The 26,715-nt window shown below is 45.8% G+C and overlaps 1 protein-coding gene across 5 annotated transcripts in view; it reads right to left on the bottom strand.

Annotated features, from left to right (window-relative positions):
• Positions 1–3,446: 3,446 nt before the first annotated feature.
• Positions 3,447–26,715, bottom strand: part of ARHGEF11 (Rho guanine nucleotide exchange factor 11) — a 122,724-nt gene continuing 99,455 nt past the window's right edge. For 3 of the 5 annotated variants that reach the window (XM_066609153.1, XM_066609154.1, XM_066609155.1), the window contains 19 exons: positions 26,153–26,332; positions 24,461–24,508; positions 22,700–22,881; positions 22,442–22,588; positions 22,266–22,345; positions 21,894–22,019; positions 21,654–21,771; positions 14,320–14,498; positions 14,138–14,213; positions 13,278–13,445; positions 12,798–12,885; positions 12,573–12,680; positions 11,789–11,868; positions 11,431–11,655; positions 10,824–11,237; positions 8,475–8,570; positions 5,726–5,991; positions 4,872–5,058; positions 3,447–4,183 (listed from right to left, as the gene is read on the bottom strand). In XM_066609153.1, coding sequence (XP_066465250.1) covers positions 4,134–4,183; positions 4,872–5,058; positions 5,726–5,991; positions 8,475–8,570; positions 10,824–11,237; positions 11,431–11,655; positions 11,789–11,868; positions 12,573–12,680; positions 12,798–12,885; positions 13,278–13,445; positions 14,138–14,213; positions 14,320–14,498; positions 21,654–21,771; positions 21,894–22,019; positions 22,266–22,345; positions 22,442–22,588; positions 22,700–22,881; positions 24,461–24,508; positions 26,153–26,332 — 2,818 coding nt within the window. In that variant the 3' untranslated portion in view covers positions 3,447–4,133. The remainder of the gene's footprint in view (positions 4,184–4,871; positions 5,059–5,725; positions 5,992–8,474; positions 8,571–10,823; positions 11,238–11,430; positions 11,656–11,788; positions 11,869–12,572; positions 12,681–12,797; positions 12,886–13,277; positions 13,446–14,137; positions 14,214–14,319; positions 14,499–21,653; positions 21,772–21,893; positions 22,020–22,265; positions 22,346–22,441; positions 22,589–22,699; positions 22,882–24,460; positions 24,509–26,152; positions 26,333–26,715) is intronic. The other 2 variants (XM_066609156.1, XM_066609157.1) reach the window with 2 other exon arrangements.

Raw genomic sequence — 26,715 nt, 5'->3', positions numbered from 1 at the left:
TACCAAAAAAAGAAGCACGGTGCATGTGTGTGGCATGCCACCGGCACGTCTGGATGCATCCACCGTGCAGAGGAAAGAAGATCCAGCAAAGACAGAGAAGACCCGTGCTGCGCTCGGACAGGGGAGAAAATGTATTTTTTGGCCTCATGGCTAGAAACCAATAAGGGATTCCAAACATGGAAACCACGCATGCCTGTGGACACGAGGCCTTAGACAGTCCAGGAATTTGATGTTTTATCTCAAGCACACCTGATAAAAGTACTGAAGCCCTTGCTTAGTTACATCAGATGCACTTGAGATGACAACTGTGCTCTCTTACTGTTCTGTTGGCACCTTATAGATGATCACATCCCGAGTCTATACCATGAGTATGAGTGATTTCAGTTAGGAGGGATAGGATTTCTAAGCACAGGGTGCTGCAATTTACTTTAAAGTATATAGTAAAAGATCAGAATGCATATATGCATATTATATATATTACTGCCCCCTCCCCGCAGTGATGTGGAGATTGAATAGAGCGGTGGTCAAGCATGCGCAACACCATCCCATTTATCTGCCAGATATAGTCAATCAGGTGAAAGTTGCAGTGGTGAGACCCCACCAATCAGACTTTTATCCCATTTATCTGCCAGATATAGTCAATCAGGTGAAAGTTGCAGTGGTGAGACCCCACCAATCAGACTTTTATCCTATGAATAGGTGATAAGAGTCAATCTTGGAATATGTGATGTGAATGCTCTTTATTCATTTCCTGAAGCAAGCTCGTGCAGATGCTGGACAAGAAGGGAAAGCCTGGAGGTTTCAGGTCTGAAGTATGCAGAATTATGAATACAGCCCTGGATTATAACACAGGGTGTAAATCGGAAACAGCATCAGTGATTTAATGTATGTACACTGTGACTCCACCAGCAGAATAGTGAGTGCAGCTCTGGAGTATGATGCAGGATGTAACTCAGGATCAGTACAGGATAAGTAATGTATGTACACAGTGACTCCACCAGCAGAATAGTGAGTGCAGCTCTGGGGTAGAATACAGGATGTAAGGGCGCCCACCCACTTGCGTTTTTTTACCTGCGTTTGCGTTTTTCCTGCACAGGCATAGAGATAACATGTGTTCCTGTCCACTGGCGTTTTGCGTTGCGTTTTTTAACATAGGAACTGTCAGTTGCATATGTGTCCTTATTTTTCTCCTAATGCACCCATGAAAGTCAATGGAAAACGCCGCGAAAACGCGGCAAAAAACACCACGAAAAACGCGGGAAAAATGCCGCGAAAACGCGGCGTTTTTCACGCACGAAAATCGCAAACGCCAGTGGGTGGGCGCCCTTACTCAGGAGCAGTACAGGATAAGTAATATATGTACACAGCAACTCCACCAGCAGAATAGTGAGTGCAGCTCTGCAGTATAATGCAGGATGTAACTCAGGATCAGTACAGGATAAGTAATGTATGTACACAGTGACTCCACCAGCAGAATAGTGAGTGCAGCTCTGCAGTATAATGCAGGATGTAACTCAGGATCAGTACAGGATAAGTAATGTATGTACACAGTGACTCCACCAGCAGAATAGTGAGTGCAGCTCTGCAATATAATACAGGCTGTAACTCAGGAGCAGTACAGGATAAGTAATATATGTACACAGTGACTCCACCAGCAGAATAGTGAGTGCAGCCCTGGAGTATGATGCAGGATGTAGCTCAGGATCAGTACAGGATAAGTAATGTATGTACACAGTGACTCCACCAGCAGAATAGTGAGTGCAGCTCTGCAGTATAATGCAGGATGTAACTCAGGATCAGTACAGGATAAGTAATGTATGTACACAGTGACTCCACCAGCAGAATAGTGAGTGCAGCTCTGCAGTATAATACAGGATGTAACTCAGGATCAGTACAGGATAAGTAATGTATGTACACAGTGACTGCACCAGCAGAATAGTGAGTGCAGCTCTGCAGTATAATGCAGGATGTAACTCAGGATCAGTACAGGATAAGTAATGTATGTACACAGTGACTCCACCAGCAGAATAGTGAGTGCAGCTCTGCAATATAATACAGGCTGTAACTCAGGAGCAGTACAGGATAAGTAATATATGTACACAGTGACTCCACCAGCAGAATAGTGAGTGCAGCCCTGGAGTATGATGCAGGATGTAGCTCAGGATCAGTAGAGGATAAGTAATGTATGTACACAGTGACTCCACCAGCAGAATAGTGAGTGCAGCTCTGCAGTATAATACAGGATGTAACTCAGGATCAGTACAGGATAAGTAATGTATGTACACAGTGACTCCACCAGCAGAATAGTGAGTGCAGCTCTGCAGTATAATACAGGATGTAACTCAGGATCAGTACAGGATAAGTAATGTATGTACACAGTGACTCCACCAGCAGAATAGTGAGTGCAGCTCTGGGGTATAATACAGGATGTAACTCAGGAGCAGTACAGGATAAGTAATGTATGTACACAGTGACTCCACCAGTAGAATAGTGAGTGCAGCTCTGGAGTATAATACAGGATGTAACTCAGGATCAGTACAGGATAAGTAATGTATGTACACTGTGACTCCACCAGCAGAATAGTGAGTGCATATACTGTTGAAATGTCTCAGGTGAGAATACCCCTTTACGTTTTAATGGGGTCCAGAGAAGTGGTGCCGTCTGACAGTGTGAACCTTGAACTAAGAAAAGGTTGTGCATCTCTGTGATAAAATATAAAGGAATATTAGGGGGAAAAAAAACCCCAAAAAACTAAATACCATATAGACAAAGTCCCGCCCATGAGGAACAAAAGTACTGTGGAAATATTGAAGACGACTGAAGCTCCTAATACCTTAAGAACCCACTATCCTATCCATACAGAAGCCAAGTCTATAATAATTATCTGCAATGGACAGCAACACTGAATGAGTCCCTTCAGGCTTGGCTTGGCTTGTAATTTCACAACACCTGGAAACCCTAGGCGTTAGAGACCACTGTGATATTCTGCCTGCCTATATAATATTTTATTGTAATTTTCAAGTAGTTGGTCTTGATTTATGATCTGTGCACTACATGGTACCTCAACACAAAGATTTACCCTATAATTCTAGTACATCCCCTGCTTCTGTACATAGGACTATACATTTTATTATATGCATTGATAGGGCAAGTGTGAAAAGGCACAGCCATATCCTCCCTCGCTCCCCCCCAACCCCCCCCCCCCCCCCCCAAACAAAGTAATAGTGCCCTCCATAGTGGCCTCAGTAGTAATAGTGTCCCAGTTAGTGGCCTCCAGTATTAATAGCATCTCTCTTGGTGGGCCCCTGGCCAGGCAGTAACCCGACTCCAGCAAGTATTGAACTCCGCCTGCAGCTCCAATCTGACTGCTGCTGTAATCAGTGCCTCATGGTAGGATGGCCATCACCATTCACCAAGATCCACTCCCATTGATTGACGCATGCCAGTGGTAAAAAGCTTGTTTTATTACAAGATGGAAGAGAGGGCAAAGGGGAAAAACTATACATACATATTTATACAAAAAAAAGGGAGGCGGCCCCGGAGTGCAGATGCTTGGGGCTTCTCTTGTCATTTGGAAATAGTGCATTTTCTACAGAACAGACTCTCCACAGTGTAGAGGGACAACCACAGGCCAGAGAGAATGTCTTTCCACAACCGTCCACTAGAGGTCTCCATCCTGCCAGGTCCATTCATATGGAGGAGGCATGCGCGTTTCGGGGAATTGAGCAAACACTCCCATATTTTGTTAGAAACCGATCTGCGATAGTGTAGGTTGTCTCTTTTCTTTAAATAGGTATATAACTATACATATATTTATATATATATTTATATTTAATTTATTAAGCTAACATGCTTTTGCGTTTTTTTTTTTTCTTCCAAAAATAACAATTCCAGTTTGTATTTTGTTTTATTTTTCCCTCCATATCAGTTTTTTTTTTTTAATCACAGTCCAAATCTGGCTGTTTAGAAAAATCCTCAACTGTAAAGTGCCCACGTCTTTAGCCGGCCGCCATGTTTGTGTAGCTTCATGCCATGTTGCCGACCCTTGAATACGATTCTGGACAGACAAGAGGTTCAACAGTAGTGGTAGAGACCCTAGTGATTTATTTCTTTTTTGGCGTCTATGCACAAGGTTAAAGGCCCATGGTAAGATTTAAAGCATCATCATGTGGATCTGTAAGGCCTAAAAAAGGGGGAAAAAAATGCAAGTCACAAAAACACAATACAAAATCTAGGATTTCATAAAAAACAACAAGTACTTAGTATTTCAAGCAGAACTGTCATGTCTATGTCAGTCGAGTCTTCTGCTTATCTCTGCAGCCATGACCCAACTTTCTCTTTTCTTGATACTCCCCCATCTGTTCTCCCATATGGGCTCTTCTTAGAATCAACTCCTGATGATGTCAATGTGTCAAATGGGCAGTCCCCTCTGTTCACCATCAATGGGTGATGTCAGTGGACATAGGAAACCTGACATCCCCCACTGACAGGGGACAGAGACCATCCACTTGACACGTTGACAGACAAATCTAAGAAAAGCCCTTGGAAGAGAGTGTCAGGAAGACACAGGCAGCCATAGAGTCAGTAGAGCCATGGCTACAGAGCTATGCAGCCAGCCCCGCTGACATAGACACGAGAGGTCCTCTTTAAAGGATCACCCTCTCCCTAGGAGATGGGGATATCTCCTAACCAAAAGAAAAAGCCCACCAGGATCTGATTTTTTTTCAATAGTGCCCAAGGCTATAATTATACATGGAAGCCAAGTGTAAGTTATGACTGATCAATAGAATATTGATCGCTTCTCAGCAAATGTTCATACAATCTGATATTAAGACTTGTCACCATAGGCTACCAGAGAAGGTTCTGCTTACTATCTCGATGGAGGGATACTGAAATGCTATTCTTCACAAAGAAGAGAGAACTACTATTAACAGTGGACCCGTGATGTACATCCAGTTGCTTGTCCTCAACCACGGACGGTTCAAGCTCCCGAGATGCATCTTCAATGGATTTATCTTTCAAAGACCTTAAGAGCTCTTGATGTGCCGACTCCACCTCCTGGTAAGAAAGGGAGAGAACAAATATCCCTTATTTACAACACTTGTTGGCCACAACTTGATTTAGGTCATTGGACGCAAATACACTTATGAAGAGCTCTACTGCAGATGATTGGCAGGTTTCTCAAATTTTGACTCGAAATTTAAAAACGAGAAGCCAATTAAGAATAAACATTCTAAATTTACAAAAGGGAGACGCAACATAAGTTTAATATGATAAATATCTGGAACAGTAGGAAGGACAACGTCCATATTACAGAACCTTCGGCTGGAGGATCAATGGATGCCCTCCAGTGGGGCTCAGTGGACCACACTTCCATCTGGTTTGTTGATGTACATGAATGGTCAGGTCAGGAATTTACCGATAGCTTGACCATAGGCTTATGTTTGATTCGATTATCTATATACCCCTTAAATTACAGAAGCCCTGATGAGACGGACCAGCAGATCTTTTGCGTTTCAGCAAGCCAGTGCAGAGACCCAGGATTGGAAATGGACACAATGGTCTCCATTCAAGTGAATATTCTTTGTACTGGTTAAGCCATTCAACCAGGAATAGGACAGTATTTCTATAGCATTCTACATTATCCCCTGTTTCCATAGTGTAATGCACCATTTCCATAGGTACTCCCAGATCAGTTCTTCATTTGTAGTTGGCATCATCTCACCTGTAACCTGTGTAATTTGGTCGTTAGCTGTTCAATTGTTCTGAAGATCGTATCAACATCTTGAATAACCAAATTAGGTGGCAAATCAGAGCCAGATGCTTCACTTTCTAAACTTTGAGACGGAAGGTTATTTTCCGCAATATTAGTAAATTTCGGCACAGTTGGGCTCCTTTCTGTTTCTTTGTGCCAACTTGATTCTGGAAGTTGTTGGGGCTCTTCCTCGGGCAAGGTCTGTTCAGTTGGCATGACCACATAAAACAAATTTCCTATTATGTAGAGTGGAGAAAATAGTTATGGAAGGGAAAATTTCATCAAGAAACCTCAAAGTTCATGCAATCACCATTTACATTGGTGAGGAGCCATCTGCCCGAAAGAGACTTTAGTATCTAAGCGAGGGGATAGTAAATGAGACTTCATCTCCACTCTGGCCAAACTGCTGTGAGTATGCAAACCAATGGATTAGCAGATTAGGCTGGTCTGAACTAATTATGCATTCCAAGATGTTATTATAGAGGAAAGATGGGGGGAGTTAGGAGGTCCAACAGGGAAAAAAAGATCAAGAGAGATATGGAGGAAAGTTAAATAAAAACTAAATAAAATGAGCTAGCTGGATGAACTGAAGGTTACGAGGCATCACCCTTGACTGATATCCACATCGGTGAAGATCAATAATTTTGGACTCAAATGACAATGTTAGAGGAACTTTTTTTTGTTATTTAAATTTTTTTTTTTTAATAGAGCCCTCATCTATAACACATCCCAATGTTGAGAAGAACACAATGAAGGTGGGATGAGCTTTATGTTCAGACGGAAAGTGGGACAATTTCTAAGCATCAAGACTTTGTAAACACGGCCCCTAATTTTTTCATGCTGCGAGGGAGGAAGGATGAGGCTTCCTAAAGGATATTTCATTTCATTCCTCCTCATTTTTGGGTTTCCAGAACTTGTTCCCAATATTCAATATATCCACGATGTGGATGGGAGCGTTGGAGTCTTCGAGGAGAGACTTTTTTCGAGTGGAACTGGGACAATGTGGTAACGAGATATCTACACACTTGCTGCCACACTGTGAATCAGATATGACATACCGTACATCTAAACATAGGCTTATCACCCTAGCCATGAACGCCACAAAAGAACCAAAATACAACAAATTAGTATTTCTTGTTCACAACCATGGAAGCCCAAGGACATGGTTTGTCATGACAAGTCAAAAGGAAAATCTAATGAAATAAATATACCAATTACTAATTTGTCATGATACTTTTTATATGCGGTCCTCCAAAACAGGCACTTGCTCCATCTCCTGAAATGGATGGTACCATTCTTCTACTACTTCCACTATCAATATGTTCTCCAAGGTTCCTTCTGGATTCTCTGCCACATGTAGCCCTGTCCCCACAGACATTTTACCTGAGCACATTGGTAACTAACTGTCCCCACCAACAAAGGTCAGTACATGCATCATCTGAAATACTCTGTGCTGCTAAGGAAATATAACAATTACCCAAATGCCATACAAGATATTATATGAAGATAAAAACTCTATGTATGTACTTTTACCGTGACTCGTTACTGTTAAGGGTAGATCACTTCATGGCTTCTGGTCACATATAACATGGTCCATGGGTTGTGTCTAGTATTGCAGCTCAGCTCCATTGGGTCTGAACTGCAATATCAGACCTAACCAGTGAACAGATGTGGCGCTCTTATTGCGCGAAGGAACAAATCAGCCATGCATTACTAAGCCATATGTCTCATAGGAGGGCAGGTGATCAAACACAAGTCTTGCTCCCTAGAATTCAAAGTTTCCTCAGACTATATCCATAAAGAGACCCCTAAAGCATAAAACAAAATGTCCATATATACAAGCTGCAGACAAAAACAATAGGGGTATGGATTAAGGTACGTTCATCAGATACTAAAACGGGTTGTGGCATCCCAGTTCATATACCCTATTAGGACATGAATGTCATAGAGCAAGGTCCACTGACAGGGAACCTCTATGACTGAGAGCCACTCAACCGGCCCCTGTTCTAGCGGACTTTCTGCTGTCCTGGTATTCCAGGACGGCCATTCATGTGAACGGCCGTTCTTTAATACTACATTTCTCTTGGAGTTGCTGCTGCCGAGGAAATGTATGATGTAATGTAAGGTGCGGATTGAGCAGATATCAGCTAATTGCTCCAGGCGGTTTTTCCAATTTTAGCCTCGGTGGTGGCCTAGTAGTTTTGGACATTGGTGGTGGTTCCAGCCACCAGATCTTGAAGGATCTGGTCCACCAGGTGTAGCATTTTCAGACATTTCAGTGTGACACATCTAGTAAGCCATATCCGTGGAGTATTTGGTTGCTTTGGACCACCATCGATGTTTAGACTAACTGGACTTCTGTTCCAGGCCTCCACCATGCAGAAGATGCTACAACAGAAAAACTCCTTTATGGTGTAACATCTCTTACATGTTCCACCTGCAACAAGTAGACTTGTTCAAAGATATGATCTAAACTACCACCTTCAATATGTTGACCGTTATACAGATGAGGGAACACTTATATTGTCATGTATGTATCAAGATGAGCGTTTTTGGGCAATTTTTTATTTATTTTTTTAAGAGAAGGGTGATGCCACTGAAGGGTGATGCCACTGAGTGCGCACAATGATGGTGAGAAGATAAACAGCATGTCATCATCTCGGTGATCAAAGCTGACCTCTTGTCTCCTATCATTTCTAAGAGCGCAAAAAGGATTTACCATCTAAAACGGTTGCGCCGCCAGCTTCCCGCAACACTCTCTGTGATTGGCTGCTGTCTGGCAACGGTATGACATCATTACTGCCCACCACCTCAGCTGTACAGAAGACACCAGGAAAAAAAAAAAAAGAGAAAATAAAAAGTAAAAAGAAGAAAAAAAAACAAAAACAGAAATAAAAAGGACGGGGAAGATGGTGGAAAGACAAAACAAAAATAAACTTTAGAAGGTAAAAACAGAAAATCAGCTGATAGATCGTTAGTGTGCACATTTGATTTGACAATTCTCAGGAGGAATAGTTCACGGTGGATGTTAGTTACTAGATCCTCAGCCCGCTCAGAAAGCAACGGCACAAAGGACAGCGGCTACACCCTGCGGAATTACCCCAAGAGGTTACTATATGAGATCTGATCGTACAGATGACCCCATTGGTGAGATGTTCTCTGTGACATCAAGGGAACCCCGTGACCTCCTGGTCTAACACAAGTACATGAGGGGACAGGCCACCATTTGTTAACCCTGAAATGCCCCACTCTAATCATAGTCTACGACCTCCCAGTTGTCCATATCCCCCTCCATATATTAATACATGGCCCCCTTCAAATGTGGTCCTTGTCATCGCCTCCTACAAGCAGTGGGATTTGTTCTGGCCACTCTGTGTCCTTCCCGGGCATCTATTTCCTTCCTCCCGTCATGCAGCCCTGTTTTTGTACCACATGAATGGACATTCGAGTCCCCTTATTGTCCAAAACTGCTGTGACTCCTTGATGCCATATCTTTATCCAAGTTCTATCCCCTAAGCCATTTCTCTAGCGCCACCTATTAAAAGCAACCCCTTAAATGGCCACATCTTTAACCACTTAATGACACCGCCATTTATTTTTTTTCTTGGTTTCTCGCCCGTCTTTCAAAAAGTCATAATTTTCATTAACCTAGCCATCTGAGGGCTTGTTTTTTGCGGAACAAGTTGTATTTTTCAGTGGTAGGATCTAATGTATTGATGAAAGTTTATTTATTTTTTTCTTCCTGTTTCACTCATCTTTGGGGATGGACTTGCTTTTACGGTATATACAATTGACAATCTTTATTCCGTGGGTCGGTACGATGACGACAATATGAATTTTTTTCCGCTGTGCTACTTTTATAAAATAAAATGTCTTGAAAATACCTTTTTGCTGCCATAACTTCTTTTTCTGTCAATGGGGTTGTGCGAGCGCTTTTTTTATGGGACAACCTGTGGTATACAGATGACTTTTTGATCGTTTTTTAGGCATTTTTTCTTAGAGATGTGGTGACCAAAAAAGCGCAATTCTGGCTTTGAGTATTTTTTTTCTGAAGGATAAATAATGCATTATTTTGATAGATCCGATTTTTATGGACGTGGCGATACCAAATGTGTTTTGGGATTTTTCTGTTTCGATTTTTTTTTTAATTCTCAATACCGGAAAAGTAGGGGCCTAAAACTTTTATCATACTTTGGTTTTTTACAGCAATAAAGAAATATAAACTTTTTTCGTGGTTTGTCACTCATTACATCGGCTACGCAAATGCAAATTTAGAGAGCAAAAAAAAATAAACAAGATAGTGCTGCCCCCTTGTGGATTCCAGTAGTCTTCACCACCATCGACATCTCAAGTTTGTAATTATTCAGTTCCGATGAGGGAATAAAGTTTCTTGATCGGTGGAGCGACTAAGGAGGTGGTGTATCTCCCAAATATATCATCTCCATTTATAACTAGTACACGTAATGCTGTATAGAAAGGACAGTATAGAAGGAGAAGACAACATTGCAAAAATTACTCAATCAGTACAACAACATGAAATAACACCAAGAACCTTTGGCAATTTCCTTTTCTTCCAGCTGGCAGCCCGCCAAACCAAGGCTCTTATGGACCCTATTGAGTTACCTGACTACCTTGTAGCTGCAGGTGAGGAGGATATCCAATGAGCCTACATACACTTAGGCCTGTGTCACACAAGCGTATGTGTAATTACGAGCTCACTTATGCTGTTCTGCATGCGCATTGAAATCCATGGGTTCTCTTTTTTGCACGTTGCGTGTGCAAGTACGCCCATGTGACACAGGCCTCGACATGAACGATTGCTGCCAAACATGAGGAAAGATGTATTGTCAGTCACAGTTCAACCCAAATAGACCTTTTCTGGAGCCAGAGGTGACAAGCTTAATCTAAAGGATACATATATTTGTAGGCCAAATGACCCTCCCACATGCCTAAGTGCAGTGTGGGCCATCGTTAGGACCAGTGAGAACATCAGAAGATAGCAAACTGAAAAAAAAATAATCTATGTCCATGTTACCAAGCACCAAGAAAGTGAAATAAATGTTCTTACCTTTTCTCACTACTTTGTACACTTGATTACTATGGTCCTCAGAAGTAGCATCTGCTGGATCACTTTGGGTCTCTAGTTCAAAACTCCCTTTCATGTGACTCTCAACCAAATCCCAAACTCTCTCCTCTCCATCTTTAGAAGCTCGTCGCCCGTGCTGCTCAGTGAGGTCCACCACAACCCTACTGCTCTCTGCAACACTAGAGCGTTGCGATGACAATTCTCCCCGGTTGTTTTCTCCATCTAGAGTCTCTAGTACAGGGTCTGTCGCCGTCATCTCCCATGGATGTCCAGCCCGACTGGAAATTGAAGGCGTTGGTGTGTGGTCGTCCTCTGGTTCAGTTGTAGGAGCAGAATCATATTCCGAATGTCTCACGGGGAGAAGACTCCGTAGTATAAGCTGCCGAAGACTCTGGACTAAAAGAAGATCAAGTTGAAGTATGAGGAAGTTCAAATCAAGTGTCAAACTCTAATAGTCGGCGGACCAAATGCTTAAGTTAGACTGCATTTAGAAGTTACTACAAAACCGAAGAAGGTCATAGCTGATCTACGAAGAACAACTTACGACCAAGAACCATTTACAACCGAACATAATTGGTCAATATCTCACCATCTTCCAGTGCAGATTCTGCTAAACCCTCACTCACTGATGGCCATTGGTAAGCTAAGTAAGCGGGATCAGACTGGTCCCCTGAACCTCCTCCCGCATCTTCCACTTGTGACAGAAATGGCAATTGTGTGGGGATCTGTGCTTCATCCTCTTCCAGACCCTCTGGTTCCTCTAGAAGAACCTCATTCTTGTGAGAGTGTCCCAGGAACTCGCCCTGATTCTCATCTGCAGGAACATATTCGTAGATTGTTACTAGCAGGCTGTGGAACCCACTGGAGATCCTCATACTATGAACTTTTTAGGCCAAAAGAGGAAGTTATAAGAAGTTGCAGTTTTTCTCATAAAATACACAACTCACCGGTTGCGAGGTCCTCACTGTTGGTTCTCACACTAGCCTCGGATAGTAAGTTTGGGATGCCTGCATCCTGTAACACCGAACTGCGAGATTAAGATAGAAAGACAACAATACATTGAGTGAAGGACATTGAGATTAAGTATAAATTAGACATTTAACCTATTCCCACCCCGGGATGAGAAGGGGTTCCCGCAGAATGCCGTACAGTTGCATCATATGCGTCGCACAGGCTCGGCAGCTGAGCATGCACCTTCCGCAGTAGGAGCTGGCTTTGATTGACAGCTGACTTCCTGCTGCAATTGCAGGGATCATCAAGAATACCGATCTCTGTTAAACCATTACGTACCATAATCAATGTTGATCACAACATGCAAGGAATAATTAGAGGGAGGGAGCTCTGTAACATCATTGGCCATCCGCATCAACCCGCAGAAAAAAGGTCATGATTCATTTATACCACATAGTGAACGCCGTAAAATAAAAAAAGGGAAAATTGGTGTTTTTTCAATCGACACCCCAAAAAAAAAAAAGTTAAAAGTTATATGCATCCCAAAATGTGACCAATACAATTTACAGCCTGCCACGCAGTGAACCAGCCCTCATGAGGTCATGTAGACGGAAAAATTAGAAAAAGTTATGGATATGAAAATTCCCAAAAAATTGTCTTGTCCTGAGGTCCAAAGTAGGCCATGTTCTCAAGAGGTTAAGATGACCCTCCTACTGCAGTCTGACGTGGAGTATTAAGTCATCCAGAAATGTGGTGGAGATGGTCTACGTTTGACCTCACCTGGTAGAGGGTGTCCGGAATTGGATCAAGTTCGGATTGCTTGGCTTTATAGAAGTGGGTGGATGTCTTGTGGCACTTTTGGCAGCTTCTTCAAGTAGGTCTTTCCACCTGTTGAACATTAGGAGATAACGACAAACATGTTGGTAATAAAAAATGACAGTTTATAGCTAATACTACCTGAATATATGAAGGTTTATATAAATGACCTCCTACAGTAAGGCTTACGTGTTTTTTTCTGAAGAGGTCAGTGCCACCAACTCATAGATCTGAGGTCCAAGTTCGGATGTGCAAATAATGAAAAAGGCTCTCTTATCTGTACATGGAAAAAAGTATTAGTGATACAGTATTTGACTAAAAGGCCATCCCAACGGCTTCCTTAGCAGGGACTAAGTCAACATATATGGTTTGTGTACAGGCTTGAGATGTTCTTAAAGATCGGACATTTAGAACAGTCACAGATCTATAGCGAGTAACCTCATTCGTTGATCTTCATGGCTTGTTGACCCCAGCACCTGATTCACACGTCCCTTCCAGCCTTCATCTACCTACACCCCTGGTAGAGCAATGGATTTATAGAGCATGGGGTTCACTTATATAACAAGGCCTGTATTGAATCTAAACCCAACATGAGACTGCCCAAGTTAATAACAGTAGCAGCCCAACTTCATCCATGAACACCTTGTTTGTACCTTATTGAGCCATTACCTGTGGCTACTGATCGGACCAGCACGGAGTTCAGCTTGATAACAGGACTGAATGTTTGCTTGGTATCCGAGGACACCACTGAGGTCTTGCTGTGACACTTAAGCACTAATTTCTCATCTTGTTTTTGAAGGAGAACTAGTAGATCCTCCAAGAGTAGGACATGCAGATCTGTAGAAAGATAAACAGGAAAAGTGAGAGCTGGGCTTACTCTTCTTCTGGATACACAGTATGTAATATAAAACTGAATGGTCCCCCTATGTTTGTTGGAGCACCAGTGTCGTATTCAACTGTTCGACTTGACTGTCAGAGTCTGTTTAATCAGAACGATTCTTGACATCCTCCTCTGACTCTTTTCTGCAACGGGTAGTTTCCGTCCACAGGCTCTCCTTTCGCTGGATGTTTGTATTGAAAATAGTGTGATTGAGAAAAAAATCTCCATACCATTACACGAGAAACCCCCCACATGGTTGGCAGTGAAATCCTGGCTGGGGCTAGTCTAACACCGATGACCAGACCTCGTTGGAAGTCACTCAGATCGCTGGATACTGAAACTGATCCACGGAAAACTTGTCATGTGATTTTATGCTGCACTCCAGGGCCACAGGGATCATTTTCATACAGAGAGCAGCCAATCATGAAAGGGTTGGGGGCTCTAATAAAAGGGTTATTGTATATTATTGTATTGCCATTCATGATCCTCAGCTTCATCTGTTAACATCCTATGAAATACCCATTTATCTACTGCTTTCATAGAATGGTAGAGTTGGAAGGGAACTCCAGGGTCATCGGGTCCAACCCCCCACTTTTATGGTCCCCTAAAAATATTGACCGCAGTATCATGTCATGATCAGGTTGATTACCAATGGTTTTGTCTTTCGTTATCCTCCATGTTAGAGATCCTTCATGAATCATGCGCCTGGTCGTCAGGTCCAAGTTCTGTAAAGTAGGAAACAGGATCAATCACATTAACATGTCTCACATTTGCCCCAGCTGCCTCATCATCTACCCAAGCCCATCTACAACCGGTCATGTTCTTGTCCACCTTAAATTCTGCAGCCAAAGGGTTATTGCTTCTCTCCAGGGAAGTACTATCCAGACGTTTCTGGTATTCCCCCAGCCGATATTCATTCTCTCGCTGCTTTACAGACTCATTCACGAATTTCAAGATGTCCCGACATCTATCCCGACAACGGCAAAGCTTCTCATACTCTGGTGTACCGGCTGCAAAGAAACAAAAAAGATGCGTCTTCTAAAAGAGCCACGTGGAAGCGACGACTTGTCAAAAACTGTGGCTGTGTAAACAAACGCTAATCAGTCATTCTATTTTTCCCATTCAAGGTTGATTGACAGAGGGTGGGGCTTATGCCTATTGGTCCAAAGAGGAGGTAGAGACTCCCACTTCCCCCTCGTGGCAATTGATGCAAAACACTAACTCAACAGCTTTTGTTAAGCCCCCCCACCCCACTTTGGAACAACTCAGGCAAAACATGGTGAAAACCAAATGCATGGAAGGCTCCTGCATGAATCTGTATCATCATCCTCAACCTGAGAACCCCAAACCCCTGAATCCTCAACAAAACCTGAGAACCCCAAACCCCTGAATCCTCAACAAAACCTGAGAACACCAAACTTGCCAGAAACAGGAAGTGTCATGAGATCTCAAGCTGCTAACTTAAAAAAAAATCAAACACCTTAAACCCTTGAATATCTAACATTTCTCTTTTTTCCCCTCATATTTCCTTTCCACTTCCCAAGATCCATAACTTTTTTTAATTTTTCCATCAGCATAGCCATATGAGGGCTTGTTTTTTGCAGGACAATTTTTATTTTTCAATGGTATCATTCAATATACCATAAAATAACTTTTACAACTTAAAAAATTACTTAACAAGTTGGCTGAACTAGAAAAAAAAAATACGATTGCACTAAATTTTTTGTGTTTTTGGCATGCACAATGCACCAAAGACAGGAATTAGGTTTACCTGTTAATTCCTTTTCTGGAGTCATCCTGACAGCATACACATGGAGGATGTCCACTGGACCCCTGTTGGGACAGGAAGCGGAAAAACATACAAAAGGCACCTCCCGCCACCGGCTCACCAGTGTGTACCAAATAACTGCAGTGACCCGGCTTTGCTTAATCACTCATTTTTAATACCGAAACTATAGTACAATACGTTACTTCACGTAGAGAAGGATAACTGAAGGGGAGGGAAAAGCCCCTATGCTGTCAGGATGACTCCAGAAAAGGAATTAACAGGTAAACCTAATTCCTGTCTTCCCCTCGTCATCCTGACAGCATACACATGGAGGAATACCAACAATCCCGGGCTTTAGGGAGGGACCACTGCTTGCAGAACTTTCCGCCCAAAGGCAGTGTCCCGGCTGGCCCCCACGTCCAGACGATAGTGTTTTACAAAAGTATGGGTGCTTGACCATGTGGCGGCTCTGCAGATCTGGTCGGTTGTCGCCTGGGCTCTCTCCGCCCAGGAACAGGCGACCGCCCTAGTAGAATGGGCTCTAACTTCGCCCGGGAGTGGGATCCCTTGGGATCTGTATGCCTCTTCTACGGCCCTCCTGACCCACCGCGCTAGGGAGTCCTTAGTAGCGGCCCCTCCTCTGCGTGGACCCTGAAATTGAATGAAGAGGTTATTAGATTTCCTAAAGGTATGTGAGACCTCTAAGTACTTCAGAACTGCTCGTCTCACGTCTAGGTTATGGAACCTCTGTTCCGTAGTGTTCCGGGGTTCCTGGCAGAAGGAGGGAAGTACTATTCTTTGCTCTCTGTGAAAGTCCGTAAGGACTTTCGGTTGAAAGAAGGGGTCGGGCCTAAACTCTTTCTTGTCCGGGAAGATGGTCATATATGGGGTTTTTATAGAGAGGGCTTGGATTTCCCCGATCCGCCTGGCGGATGTAATGGCCACTAGGAAGGCAACCTTATATGAGAGGGTCTTAACAGAGTTCTTCCAGGGGCTCGAAGGGGTGTGCGCAAAGGGCCTGTAAAACAAGATTCAGGTCCCATGGGGGCATGGTTCTTCTTATAAAGGGGTGAAGTCTAACTGCTCCTTTAAGGTATTTTTTGACTAGCCTATGGTCGGCTAACGGGAAGTCAAAGAAGGCTCCTAGGGCGGCCACCTGGACCTTAAGGGTACCAGGTTTTAGGCCCATGTCCAGACCATCCTGAAGGAACTCTAGAATCTTATTAATGTCTGGTTGTTGGAGGTCGTGAATACTGTGCCCCAACCACCTAGAGAAGGTGTCCCACACCCTGGTGTATATGTTCCTGGTGGACTCTTTGAGACTCTCACATAAGGTGGTGGTCACCCTCCCTGATAGGCCCTGGTTCAGGTATTTTACCCGCACAGCTTCCAGGCCGCTAGTCTGAACTGTCGGGTTTTTGGGCAAATCAGGGGAGCCTGTTGTAGGAGGTCGTCTCTCCACGGCAGATGTAGGGGCTCCTGTGTTGATAGAGCGGCCAGGAGCGGGAACCAAGGTCTCTTGGGCCAGAATGGGGCTACCAGGATAACGGAGCCCGGGGACCCCTGGATCTTCTTTAGAACCCGAGGGATCAGGGGGATAGGTGGGAAGGCGTATGTCAGGTCCCATTCCCATGCTTGGGATAGTGCGTCTATTCCCAGGGAGCCCCCGTCTGCCCCCCTGGAAAAGAACCGGGGACACTTGTTGTTCTCCCGAGAGGCAAACAAATCCACCTTTGGAGTCCCCCATCTTTCTGTAATCAGTTGGAATGCCTCTGGATGTAGTGCCCACTCCCCAGGGTCTATCCTCCTGCGGCTGAGGTAGTCTGCCATGGCGTTCTCTGGGCCCCTTACGTGGAACGCTGAAACGGAAGGCATCCGCTGCTCTATCCACCCGAGCACTTTCGCCGCCAGGTCTTGTAGTCGGGGGTTCCGCGTGGATCCCTGGTGGCGAATGAGGGACACAGTTGTTATGTTATCCGAGAATATCTTAATGGGTCTACCCCCGATCTCTGTCTCGAGGTCACGGATGGCCCTCCAGACCGCGCAAAGCTCCTTGTAATTGGAGGATTGAGTGGCCTCTTTCTGGTTCCAGACCCCCTGGACATAGCGACAGCCTAAGTGGGCCCCCCAGCCAGTTGCGCTCGCGTCAGTGAAGATGGATACTGGGGATGCCGGGTCCCAACTTGTGGACCTGGCGAGGTTGGAGATAGACGTCCACCACCCCAAGGAGGACCTTACTTTGTGAGTGAGGGTGACTTCCTGATCCAGGGAAGCTGGAGATTTGTCCCATTTGCTCAGGATAAAGTCCTGGAGAGTTCTACCATGTAACTGGGCCCACGGGACTACTCCAATACAGGCTGTCATGAGACCGAGGACCCTCATGCCTCTCCTAAGGGAAACCTGGGAGGCTAACGAAAGTGCCCGGCTTTCGTCTTGGATCGTTTTTTGCTTTTCTGGCGGGAGGGAAGAGCACTGGTGGTGTGAGTCCAGGATAACCCCTAGGAACTTTTTCCTTTGTTCGGGCTGAAGATTGGATTTGTCGGAGTTAATGATCCAACCTAGCGACTCGAACAGGCGGAGGGTGAGGTTGACCCGGTGCTGGAGTTCCGAGGGTGATCCTGCTATAAGCAGGAAATCGTCGAGGTATGGGACAATTAGTACTTTGTCCGTCCTTAGTGCTGCTACCATCTCCAATACTAGTTTGGAGAATACCCGAGGTGCGGAGGAAATCCCGAACGGCAGGCATGCGAATTGGTAATGTGAGACTGACCCTTCCATCATCAGGGCGAATCGAAGAAACTGTTGGGAGTCTGAGTGTATAGGAATATGATAATAGGCGTCTTTTAAGTCCACCGTGGCCATGACGCTATCTGGTGTGATTAGGGGGATCGCTGATCTTACTGATTCCATTTTAAATCTTCGGTATGTTATAGATTTATTCAGGTATTTCAGGTTGATTATAACTCTGTAGGCCCCGTTAGGCTTCTTAATAAGAAACAAGGGGGAGTAGCAGCCTTTGAACCGTTCCTCTACGGGAACCGGGATAATGGCCCCCAGGGATAGCAGGTCCCGTACCCCCGACTGGAGGGCCCGGGCCGACGCGGGTGACTGGCAGGGGGTAACCACGAACCTCCGGGGAGGGGGGGCGGAAAGCTCAATTCTATAGCCCTCTGAGACCAGGCGAAGGGCCCAGGGATTGGAGGTTATTTCGCTCCATCTATTGGCGAACCCCCTAAGTCTGCCCCCCACCTGCCGGATCCCGATGGGCGGATTCTCACCCTTTCCGCCTTTGGGGTAAGACCAGCGTCCGGTTTTCCCCTTCCCCCTGTATGTTCTCGGGGGGACAAAGGGAGGAGGGTAGGAGGAGGAAGGCCGCTTGACGGGTCTCTCTGCTGGTAGCCCCTGACTTTTGTCTGAGGCCTTCTCCAGGAGTGTATCCAGGGAAGGTCCGAAGATGCGATGTCCCTGGAAGGGCAAAGAGCAAAGCCTGTTCTTGGAGGCATTGTCCCCTGTCCAGGCTTTTACCCAGACGGCCCTCCTGGCTGTGTTCGAAAGTGCCGCCGACCGGGCCCCGAACCTTACTGACTCCATCGAGGCGTCCGCCAGGAAGCCGGTGGCCTGTTGGAGGAGGGGAAGGCAGTTGGAGATATCTTCCCTCGAACCCCTTTGCGAGACCAGGGCCTGGAGTTGGTCTAGCCAGACCGTCATGGATCTCGCTACAGACGTGGCCGTAATGTTGGTCTTCATGGTGAGGGCCGCCGACTCCCAGGCCTTCTTCATTGCCGAATCCACTCGTGAATCCAGTGGGTCCCGCAACTGGGAGATGTCCTCAAAGGGGAGGGCAGCCTTCTTCGAGACCCTGGCGACCGCCAAATCCACCTTCGGGACGGTGTCCAAGAATTCAATGTCTTCCGGGGAGAAGACCATACGCTCTCTAAACTCCTTAGACAGGAAAAACTTGCGTTCTGCCTGTTTCCACTCGGTCAAGATGAGCTGTTTTAGGATATCGTTGACCGGGAATGATGGTTTGGGCTGAGGTATGAGTCCCCGGAACAGGGTATCCTGGAGGGATGGCTGCTGTGGTGTCTGTTCCTCCACCTGCATGGTGTGACGGACCGCTGTTAGTAGCTGCCCCAGATCCGCCGATGCGAAGAAGTACTTCCTCGTTTCTTCCATGGGCGGTATGGATTCTGAGGGGGAATCCTCTAAGAACCCTTCCTCCGAGTCTGATTCTTCTATCCGTGACCGCCTTACCCTTTTCGTGGGGGGCGGAACGGAAAGAGACGAGAGAGAGGCCTCGATCTCCTCGCGGATCATAGCTCGGATGTCCGATATGCCCGAGGGGCCTTCCTCACGGACCACCTTCTCTGTGCAGGCTGCGCATAAGGGTTTGGTGTGTCCCTCGTCCAGTCGCCGCAGGCAGACTGGGCACTTGCGCACGCGCTTCTTGGCCTCTCTGCTCTTTTGTGCTTCTCTGTCCTAAGAGACGGAGACAGCAGAAAAAAAGGGGGGGTTTTCCAGCACCTGACCCTTCCTTACCCCTGGTGTGAGCCCCCGGAGGTTTACTCACCAGCGGGTTGCTCTCCGTGTCTTCTCTGGCCGACATCTTTACTTAGGTGCAGACCGAAGACATGTGGGGAATCCTGCTTTCTCCTTTTCTCTTTTTTTTTTTTGATTTTCAAATTTGGCGCCTTTTTCCTCGAGGCCCCGCCCCCCCGTGACGCGGCCGTGCTGACGTCATGCCGCCGCGCCGGACCCGGGGGATACACTCTGCGTCGGGCTCTGAGGAGGGCGCATAGATGTCCGGGGACATGTCCCCCCCCCCCCCCCCCCCCCTCGCTGGCATACCTGCTCAGCCGCTCCGCCGACAGAGGATCGCTGGAAGCCAGGGTCCCGGGCCCGACGTCCAGAGCGGGTGCCTGATCCGGAGGAGGCTTCCAAGCCCTGCAGGTACGGGCTGTATCTTCCCAGTGCGACAACCCCACTGGGCAGCGCGCTAGGGAAGGGTTCCCCGCAGGGAACGTGGTGCTGGTCTTTGGGATCCTGCGGGTGAGGGTCCCCACATAGGGTCTCACCCGCGCAAGCTCTGCCAGCCCGACCAGAGAGTCGTCCCCCCACGGGCGGACAGGCTGCATAGGAATTTTCTTCTTTTTTCTTGCCTCCAGCATACACCTGGAGGCTTCCGCTTGGACTGTCCTGTAGGGACAGGAAGACACTGGTGAGCTGGTGGCGGGAGGTGCCTTTTGTATGTTTTTCCGCTTCCTGTCCCAACAGGGGTCCAGTGGACATCCTCCATGTGTATGCTGTCAGGATGACGAGGGGAAAAGGACGTTCACCTTATTTTGTGGATCAGTACTGTTACCAATTTTATACAGGGTTTTTTTAAGCATAAGGATTTTTTGCCATCCACAACGCTTTTATGTTTCCTCGGATGAGGCTCTGTGAGGGCTCACTTTTTGCAGAGTGAGCTGTAGATTTCTTTTTTTCCATTTTTGGGTTCATACTGTACAATATTTGATCACTTTATTTTTTAGGAGGAGGGGCTTGATGGGGTGATTAAAAAATGCAATTCTGGAATTTACCATGCAGGAGAGATAATGATGTTTTAATAGTTCAGACATTTACAGAGCCAACAATACCAATTATCCTTTCCTTTGCTTTTCTCATAAATATACTAAGAGAAGCTTTTTTTGAACATTTAATATTTTTGTTTATATACTTTATTACATTTATTTTTCCTTTCTTAGTCTCCACATGGGAATTGAACTTGTGATCTTCTGATTACTTATACAATACACTGCAATACGTCTGTATGTCCATACTGCAGTATATGCCTCTTTTACCGGCAGCCTATTAAACCCTACCATAGGCAAGGCTCAATGGGCTGGAATACATGGCGAACCTGTGAGTCTATAACAGGCCCCAGGTTTCCACATCCTGCACTTACAGCTCTGTAGATGCATCTCGTCCAGGCTGGTTGCTTACAAACATTTCGCAGTGATAGTGCACCTGCTATACGTCATCTCCAGCTGCCACAATGCCCGCCACTTCCTGCAATGTGGTGCTACCCAAAATGGCATTTGTGTCCCAGAATAGTTTGCCTCAGGCAGCAGATAGGCTAGGTTCAACCCCAACATCACTACAACCATTTCCTGTAACGTCTAGTACCAATAGCACAGGATGGAGATAAGCCATTTTCCCATTTTTTATGTCCTCTCCTTTCTTTTTGGCCACCAGGGCACTGCCATTTGATGAGGCGTTATTAACAGAGAAAGTTGCCACATCTGTGTCTGCCAAACTAGCACCCAGACTGGCAATGGAGGGTGTAGAGGACACATTTCCTGAACCCTCCTGACACCTTTGAAGCAGAAGTTACCCTACCTTTATTGGGTCTTACCATCCGTGTGTTTGATGATGCTCTCCAAAAGCAGAGGGTACTTCGTCAGTCTCTGCATTTCGGATACTATAAGATCTTTAAGTTGAAGTCTCCGGCACTGAGGGCTGCTCTCTGCTTCCTGAGGTACAGACAAAAAACAGAATCAACGAAATTCGGGAGGCCAGGGGCTGATGCTGACAAATGAAGAACCCTAAAGCTACAGATGGATAAGAAAGAAGCTGGAGCTTTGATGGACTGTACCTGCATGAACAGGTTAAACCGAGCTTCTTTACGTTTTTTGATCTTAATAAGGTCAAGGCCGATAGTCTGGCATGAGCAGAACTTGGCAGTTTCTTGGCACACTTCTTCTCCTGCTGCGCCATCAAACTGAAACGAAGAAGAAAATTCAAACGTTGTAACGTGCAAATCCAACAGAGCCTTAGAGGAGACGTGCTCACTTTTACAGGACTTTTCCTCTTTGGACAAGTCCTACTTTTTTAAAGCTCCCTTTATAATAAACAGATAATAAAAAATGTCCCCCTGCTGGAACCCTCAGAAATGAGCTGTGCAAATCTCCAATTTTTCCCCTCAACTAGTATTCAAACCCATTTAGTCATGGGCAACCATACTTACCCGGGACAACATGAGGTCACCAATCTCCTTGACTACTGGTCCTTCCTCCCTCACCCTCTTCATGAGTTCCACCAAATAGTCTAAAAGTAGAAAGACGGGGAAGAATGTAAGAAAATGTCCATCATCCTACACTCTCAACTGAAATCAACAAACTTACAAAGAACATAAAGCCTTACTATGGATCTCAATAAGCTCTGGGAGATTAGGAAAGACCAGCAAAAGTTCTTCAGTGGACAGAAGATTCTCTTTGCGCATCCTCTGGTAGAAAATGTGGTCAAGAACTCGAAGGACCCGAAGATGAGAGGCCTCTGTCATAAACAGCTCTGAGGAGAAAATGGCTACAATTCAATCAATGCACTGAAGAGAGCACCCATGAGGACCAGGGGTAGCTCATAATGCTTCAAGGTTCTTGGTTTACTCATACCAGTACCCACCGTGTAGGACTTCCTGTCGTGCCTTCTCCTTCGCAGTAAGATGTTGAGCCACCTCCCTGCCCACAGTGTGTTGCCAGTTCTGGGCATCAAGTTCAGGGTCTGACATATGCCCTAAATCGTCTTCTTGTAGGTTGGCCAGCAAGGATTCACCAGCAAAGATCATATTTGGAGACTCCATACTCCTAGAATAGCAGAGACAGTTGCCCAATGATAACGGGTCGATAAATTCCACTCTCTCCTCAGCCCCAAAGAACAGACCCCTGTGACGAATCTCAGTTCTGAAGAGCTAGCTGCCCATTTCAAAGAAAGAAATATCGAAAACATCCGAAAACAAAATCACTGAACACTGCTCGGCTAGCCCCAACCCTGTTCTCTTCAGCACGGAATCCACTCACTATGTATACTAGAACCAACAGAGGAAGAAGTCGCCAGACTGCTTTCCACTGCTCGCCACACCACCTGCGGTAGCGACCCTCTTCCCTCACACCTCCTCTAGTCCCTCTCCCTGGCTATCAATACCCACCTCACCACCACCTTCAACCTCTCCCTGACCTCTGTCATTTTTTCCTCATCATTCAAACATTCCATCATATCCCCTTTGCTAAAGAAACAGACCCTTGACCCAACAGACACTGCCAACTACTGACCTATCTCAAACCTCCCCTTCATCTCCAAATTACTGGAATGCCTGGTCAATTCCTGTTTCACATGCTTTCTCTCTGATAACACTCTCCTCGACCCCCTACAGTCTGGCTTCCACCCCCTACACTCCACCGAAACCACCCTCACAAAAGAATCAAACAACCTGAAGATGGCAAAGTTGAGGGGTGACTACTCCCTACTAATCCTCCTTGACCTCTCAGCTGTGTTGGACCCTGTCAACCACGACCTCCTCCTCGCTATGCTTCACTCTATCGGCATAAAGGACACTGCTCTTTCCTGCTAAAGACACTCGTCTCCCTCATACATTCCCGACTAGACTACTGCAACTCGCTATTCCTTGGCTTTCCCTGCATCAGACTCTCCCCTCAATCAATACTAAATGTGGCAGCCAGACTTCTCTTTCTAGTCGGCTGCTTGTCAGACATCCCTACACTATGCCAGTCACTGCACTGGCTGCCCATACACTACAGAAGTCAATTCAAACTTGTCACCCTCAGCCACAACGCTCTCCATGGCGATGCACCACCGTAAATATCTTCCCTCCAGTCCATACATCACCAAGCCTGCGCACTCCGCACACATAATAAACACCCCTCTAATATGAACCTTGCATGCTCACCTCTAGGACTTCTTTAGAGCAGCACCGACCCTCTGGAACGCTCTACCCCAAAACATCCGAACAATCCCCGATGCACAGAACTTCAGATGAGCCTTAAAACCGCACCCCCACAACATGCCCCCTGCCCCTCCCTATGGCTCCCCACATCAGTTTCCTAATAACTGAACACCACATGTAATTCCGTACTGTTGGTGTTCCCTCGTGCCTCATCTCGTGCCTCATCTCCCGCTCCTATATCTTCTGTATTTCTTCCCACCCCTTTTGTTTCTACATAATTGAATACCACATGTAATCGTCATATTGTTTCTGCTCCCCGTGCTTTAAAGGCGCTGCGGAATAAGTTGGCGCTAAACAAATAAAGATTATTATTACTTGGACCTATAAGAGGGACTAACTAAGCACCATCTCTTTTCTGGACAGTGACTGGACACTGATCACCCTATCAGAAGTAGTTAACCACAAAGAGGCCGATTTCTCACCTGCGACTCAGCTTGGGGGTGTAGGGCGGAGTTGGGTTATCCAGCGACCTGATGAATAAAACAGAGGTTACTTAATTTTTTGAGATGGCAACAGACTTGACAGGTACAGGTACGTTCACGGATGCCGAATGTGCCTACTACATATTTTGTGTGTCAGCCTCAGATTTCTCCCAAGGAAGGTGTAGCTTGATGTTCTGCAGATATACCACAAACCAAATTCTACAGATAGTTGAAAAACACAGGTGAACGCCACACCAATAAAAGTCTCTGATTTTGCCTTCGCTGACATTATTGGCGCAGCACAGTGTACAGCCGGCAAAATATCACTTATACACCAAAAATACCGGAGCAATTAAATCCCCGAAACCCAGATGTGATTAAAAGTCAATGGGAGGCAGATCTGGGCCCTATAGAGGATACACAGTGGGATGGGATACTACAGATGAACCCCAAATTGCCAATCAGTGAATCACAGATACACCTACTGTATAGGGTGTACTGTACCCCACCCTTCCTACACAATATTGGAGGGAGAAATGATCCTCCGTGTACACGATGCAAGACCCAACCGGTGGGACTCATCCACATGGTATGGCGATGCCCAAAACTATACAGATACTGGACCGAGGTGATCTCTCTGATTAGTGCCATTTCAGATTAGCTTGGAGGACACGCCATACATAAACTCTGTCCACTTTGTATCCATTGTACGAGATGGGCCATAAATATTTGATAAGAAGGGGGTCCAACTCCTGGCACCTCTACCAATCAGCAATGAATAGGAACTCTAATTGAAGCAGTTTTCATGTTGGGGTCTTCTCCTTGTACATCAAGGAACATGACCATCGGAACACCACACACATGATTGACAGACATGGAAATAAGTAGGGTAGAACAAGGAAACCTTTCTATATGTGTAGGTTGCGTGATCAGATGACTAAAGACAATTGTCCGTGGCCTCCAAAGTGGCTGACATCAGCAACGCCCTTTCATTCATAGTAGGAATAGCAGCTCTGGAGCTATTCTGCAGTGGGGATTCCCCTTTCCTGCTCAGGTGTGAAACCGCCCTAGTGAGCTAGTGTTACCTTGGTTAGTCATTTATTTTTGTCTGAAACTCCTGGCCTCTTTTTTTCCTTAGATTCTCAGGCAATCTCAAATTTTGGCGAGCCTCAATCTATTTGAGGTTGTAGTTTTATTTCCTAGTCAGATTCTTAGTCTATGTGATGCTGCTACATGGATCTACCATCAAAACTGTCTAGAGGAGAAGACAGACACTATCACCGTTACTGATGATGATCACACAGATGATGTCCCACCGTTATAATAGAGGAGATCACAGCTCGTCCACCTGACTGTATACAGAAGGTAATGATCATTAAACTGTCCCCCCAGCAGGCAGAATGATATAACCTCAGCTAATGCTGTGCTGATGCACCATGGGATAGATGTGAAACTCAGAGTAAAAAAATCTCATCATCAAGATGGTGCCAGAAGAGCATCAGACAGGGGGCTGCACTGCAGGGAAGCGAGTGGAATACACAGAGAAGACCTCTAGAATGTGAGCGGCAATCAGGTGAGGGGGGTAGGCATGGAAAAGTGTGTTTTTGCTGGAGTGGCCTTTTAAGCATTTTTCCTAGCAGGGTCAGTAGAGCTGAACTAACACAATACCACCTGCCCATCAATGAAGCTCACCTCGTGGACAGGCTAGACGCCGAAGAGGACGCGGACTGGTGTAGTCTTGTCGCTTCGGCCGCAGCATCCATGTCCACATCACTCCGAGAGCGAGGAACATTGTCAGCTTTGCGGGACTTCTTCAGCTCTTCCCGCCCCTTTAGGCTTTCTGAACGTCCAAGCTTTACCTCGGACCGGGCACTGAGAAGGTAAGAAGGGGATGTCACTGAACGTATGGAAATTCGGCAGCTCATAATAATTCACATATGGATATAAAATCTGGGGATACGCGAAATACGTGTGGTCCTATTACTCTGGTACAGGCGGATAACAGGGAACAATAGCTTATTGGAGGTTGAAATTGAAGTTTAACTCTCTTGCACCATTACTGGTCAACGACACTTCCGTAGCGGACTTCTTCTATATTAATCCCGCGTGGTTCAGCCTCGCACAATATCCGAGCAGCCGTGTCATTAATCTTACTCCGCTGTACAGACTAATCTCGTTACACGCAGGGATCAGACCGCCAGCCGCTCCCTCGAGGCCAAATTATTATGTCATTAAAAGGATGTACGAAAGCGGAG

Source organism: Eleutherodactylus coqui, chromosome 6, assembly GCF_035609145.1.
Source record: "Eleutherodactylus coqui strain aEleCoq1 chromosome 6, aEleCoq1.hap1, whole genome shotgun sequence".
Lineage (NCBI taxonomy): Eukaryota > Metazoa > Chordata > Amphibia > Anura > Eleutherodactylidae > Eleutherodactylus > Eleutherodactylus coqui.
This window is presented reverse-complemented; position numbering and strand designations above follow the sequence as displayed.